Source organism: Culicoides brevitarsis, chromosome 1 (genome assembly GCF_036172545.1).
Source record: "Culicoides brevitarsis isolate CSIRO-B50_1 chromosome 1, AGI_CSIRO_Cbre_v1, whole genome shotgun sequence".
In the NCBI taxonomy this organism is placed as follows: Eukaryota; Metazoa; Arthropoda; class Insecta; order Diptera; family Ceratopogonidae; genus Culicoides; species Culicoides brevitarsis.
The window spans coordinates 11,783,062-11,788,155 of NC_087085.1; the positions used below are offsets into that span (position 1 = coordinate 11,783,062).

General features: G+C 25.1%; 1 protein-coding gene across 1 annotated transcript; it reads left to right on the forward strand.

The window, feature by feature from the left end:
* The first annotated feature begins 1,230 nt into the window (after positions 1 to 1,230).
* Positions 1,231 to 3,952, forward strand: LOC134826944 (solute carrier family 52, riboflavin transporter, member 3-B-like). The gene is made up of 3 exons (XM_063839456.1): positions 1,231 to 1,321; positions 1,371 to 2,448; positions 3,139 to 3,952. The coding sequence occupies exons 1-3, from the start codon at positions 1,278 to 1,280 to the stop codon at positions 3,352 to 3,354; spliced, it is 1,338 nt and encodes a 445-aa protein (XP_063695526.1). The 5' UTR covers positions 1,231 to 1,277; the 3' UTR covers positions 3,355 to 3,952.
* Positions 3,953 to 5,094: the final 1,142 nt, after the last annotated feature.

Genomic DNA, 5,094 nt, shown 5'->3' on the forward strand with positions numbered 1-5,094 from the left:
TTTTTTTAAATTATTATTATTTTTTTAATTTTAATATTAAAATTATTTTTAATATTAATTAATTATATTTTTTTTATGAAATTTGATATTTAAAAAAAATTTAAAAAAATGTTGAGCTTTATATTTTTTTTTTTACTTAAAAAATTAAGTTAAAAATTATAAAAAATTATTTAATTAATGCAAAAAAATAAAAATTAATTTTAAAAATAAATTAAAAAATTTAAATTTTAATATTAAAATTATTTTTAATTTTAATTAATTATATTTTTTTTTTTTTGATGAATTTTTAAAAAAAAATTTACTTTATTTAAAAAATTTAGTTAAAAAATAATAAAAAAATTTAAAATTAATTTTAAAAATAAATTAAAAATGAAATAAGAAATTTAAAAAATATATTAATATTTAATTTTTTTAAATAAATAAAAAAAATATTTTTTTAATAAATTTTTTTGTGAGAAAAAATTAAATTTTTTTATCTTCGTAATTTTATATTAAAATTAATTAATAAATTTGACTTGAAATTAAAACAGAAAACAAATTATTTTTATAGAAACAAAAAAAAATATGAAAAATCTTTTATACAAAATTTTAAAATTTTTTGTTTTTAAATAATAATTTTCTATCTTTCAGCTCAATAATCTTCTTAAAATTACTTAAGTCTCACATGAAACTACAAGAAATGCACCTTTTCCAAGAAATTCACGTAAAACACTAAAGTCCCCTTAAAATTGGGTCATTCTCATTAGAAACGTCACACGACAAACACAAAACTTAATGTTGAACGTCTTGTCTGCTCCGTAAGTACTTTATCTGATTCATTCATGCAATTAGATTAAATAAATAAATAAACAGAATCTGAAAGTCTCTTTCGTTCATTGGTCGCTTTTGCGATGTCGCCTGAATGAAAATTGCACTATTTAGTAAATAAATGACATTTTCTAATATAATAAGGGAATTTCACTCGTTACTGTTATTATATTATCACAAAGTAAATTAACAATTCTCGGGTAATTCTATTTTGAGAAATTAAAAACTAAGTGAAACATTGAACTTTTACTATCTCCCTGCCTTGTTTGTGTACCAAATAGTAATGAATAAGAATATCATTTGCGGTACGCGTACGGAAACTATGAACTAAACTGAACCAGCACTATCATGTTTTGACAATGAGATAATAAAATAAGATTTCTCTCGTTAGTTTTGTTTAGATTTTGTGGCAAGCAACATCGTTCTGGAAATGGAAACTTGGTTACTTTAAATTTTATTTAGAATTATTAATGTGGCCCGTAACGTTGCAACTTGGAAAAATGTTGGGAAACGAGTAAGTTTTGATCTTCTTTTTAATTAAAATTTAATTTAATTTTTTTTAGTTGTGATAACGAACTGACACGTGATGAAAAAAGACCCTTACTTACCAAAATCCGGCATGAAGCACAAAAATTGTCCATTAAAGGCTCCATCCTACTTCATACTTTTGTAATTTTCTTCGGGATCAGTTCGTGGCTTGGAGTGAATGCGACTTACATTCAACTTCCCTTGTTGGTGACAACGGCTCCGGAGCAATGGTCTCTTCCGTCGTTCATCGTGATCGTGATTCAACTCGGAAATGTCGGTGCCCTTGCGTACAGTTTCCTGCAAAAATGGATCAAAGATGCGACAGCGATAACGATCGTACTGGCATTAGGCATGATCGCGTCGCTGCTATTTACATTCACGTACAACCAAACGGCATTTCTCTTTGGCAAAGAACGGAGTGTGACGTTGCTCGTTCTTATCTTCGTTTTCGCGATCGTTGGGTGTGTCAGTTCCGTGCTGTTTCTGCCGTACATCGGAAAGTTCAAGGAAGTTTATCTCGTTACGTTTTTCATTGGCGAGGGATTGAGCGGGCTACTTCCGAGTCTTGTGGCTTTACTTCAAGGCGTTGGCGGCGATCCTGTTTGCGGTAAAAATGGAACGATTTTGACGCCTCCTCAACCGGCTTTTGGGGTTCAAACGTATTTTGGATTTGTTTCGAGTATTTTTCTACTGAGTGTCGTTTCGTTCTTGTGTTTGCATTTGATGCCACACTTTAATGGCGAACGAGTGCAACATTTTACGGAAATTGATGATTCTTACAATGCGACAAATACGAGGACTTTGTCGAGATTCAACTATGTGTATTGCCTCGTGCTGCTGGGCGTCGTTTGTATGTTCACGAATGGCCTGTCGCCAAGTATTCAGAGTTATTCGTGTTTGCCATATGGGAGCTTTGCATATCATTTAACCGTCACCTTAACCTCAATCGTGAATCCAACGGCGTATTTTGTCGCTTATTTCATCCCACATAAATCAATACGCATTATTACCGGTCTGGCACTTGTGAGTGTCGTTTTTGTGGCATATGTGTTTGCTACAGCATTAATTACTCCCACGCCGTTTGCAGGAACGACAATTGGAGCCTTTCTTGTGGTAAGAAAAATTTTCTAAAACAAAATTAATTGATTTTTGACTTAAGATTGAGTTTGAAATTAAGTTCATTTATGATTTTTTTAATAATTTTTCAAACAAAAAAAAATTTTTTTAGGCTCATAAAATTTTCAAAAAAAAAAAAATTTAAAAAAAAAAAAAATGAAAATAAAATAAAATAAAATTAAAATAAAAAAAATAATTAAATTTTAAATTAAAATTTAAAATTAAAAATAATTTTAATTTTAATTTAATTTAATTAATTTTTTTTAAATTTAATTTTATTTAATTTAAGTTTTTTTTTCAAATTTTATTACAGTAAATTTAGCTTTAATAGAAAGAACTAAAAAAATTAAATCTTTTAAGTTAACCTTAAGTTCGAGAATGAATCAAAATTCAATTAATTTTTGGCTTATTGACCAAATTTCAACCAAATTATGGAAATTAAAAAAATATTATTGAAGATTTAAAATGTTTTAAAAACTTTCCTATAAAATTTATTTTTTTTTTTTTACCAAAATTTAGTCTTTTCCTAAAATTGAAAGCTTTTTTTTTGATAATAATTTATAATTTTTTTTTAAATTTTTTTAATTTCATAATAAAAAGACTTAAATAGCTGAAAATTGCTTGAAATTTAAAAAAAATAATTCTACTGACCTTAATTTGACCTTGAACCATTTTTTCCCATTACAGGTAACTTCATGGGTCTTCCTCGTGGCGATTCAAAGTTTCATCCGTTTAGCAATTACGGCAATTTTTCGCGACATCGCAGGACGTTCTCTCATCTGGATTGGCAGCGTCACGCAATTAGGATCCTTCATCGGGTCATTATTGGCATTTGTCTTAATTAACTTTACCGAACTATTTAGACAAATAGACCCGTGTGCCATGCCATTGCCAAAACAATGAATTTCCATTTGAAAATTTCGGTTAAAAACAATAAATGTAAAATTTTTGCGAAAATTTATCCCCATTCACCGCACAATAAATCTCTGCATAAATTATAAATCAATACAAATTAAACAAAGAAATGTCGGATTTACTCTGCAGACCGCCACACGAACGCGCATATACGACAAAAATTCATCCTGCTGGGATTTGTAATTAATTGGTTTTTTGTTTGTCAATTGGATCACAAATAATAAATGGAATAAGGTATGCCACTGTGCCAATTATTATTTTACGTTTTTTTTTTTCGGCATGTGCGCCACAATACAATATTATTTGTCAATATCCAATTTAATTGTATGTTAATTTTGTAATAATAAAAGTTAATGTTTAAAATGCATGTAATGCACTCGCTCGTTCGTTCGTTCATCGGATGCCACACACGTACCTACTCAAAAATTAACAAGGATTTATTTTTGTATATTTTATCGCGGGACAAAATTATTATTATTATTAATATTTAATTAAATATAAGAGTGTTACAATAATTATTATTTATCCGTATTTTGTTGTAATATTTTTCGATATGATGTTTTTGATAATTAGACACAAAATTATTTTTCGTGATAATTGCAATTCAATCAAGCACGACCGCAACAATACATATTTTATAATATTGGACAAAGACAGTTCGTGATTCCATTCATAATTACAATTACGTTCAAATGTCGATGGAAAATTTTTGTGACAGTTAAAAAGTACGACAGTTTTTTTTTATTTTGTAAAATTTTTGACACGCGTTTATTTAATTTTTAAATAAATTACCAGATATATTATAATATATAACTTTTTTATAAAAAACTTCAAATCTTAAAAAAAAACAATTCTTATTTAAATAAAAAAAAAATCAAAATAAAATTTGAAATTTTCTTTTAAAAGCAAAAAATAAAAAAAAATTAAATTTATTTTTTTTTAAATTCATGAAAAAAAGAAATAAATAAAATTTTTATTAAATCAGTTTCTTAATATTTTTACAAAGAAATATTTTTAAAATATTTTTTTAATAAAACTTAAAATAGGTATTTAATAAAAATATATTTTTCTACAAAAAAAAAATAAATTAAATTAATTTAAATCAAAAAATATTTTTAATAATTAAATATAATTATATTAAATTAATTAATATAATAAAAAAAATATAATTCCAATATTAAATTTATTCTTAATTTAAATTAAATATTGAAATATTTTTAAAAAATCTATCGTAACTTTCTTAAAAAATTTAAAAAAATAAGTTTTATTTTAAAAATGTATCGTGATAATGAAAAGTGTCCAAAATAAAAATTAAATTAATAAATTTTAATTAAATTAATTTTTAAAAAATTTTAAATAATTTATAATATGTAATATTTTTTTTGTGAAATAAAATAAATTTTTATAATACGTTTTTAATAATTGTTCATTTAACAAAAACATTTTTAATAAATTTAAAATAAACCCATACAACGTTGCGGCAATAACCAATATTTTTTCATACAGATTTTAACATTTCAAAACAAAAACTCACCTGAATTTGGTCTGTCTGCCATTTTCAGCTGAATTATATTTTTTTTTTTTTTAAATTTCCGCCTTCGATAACTTTCCAACATGTTATTACAAAATAATTCGTTTAACAACATTACATGATACCAACATATAATACAATAATAATTAAGTATAAAGGGAAGCTAACAATAGCTATGGCTAGTTAATGTTGAAATA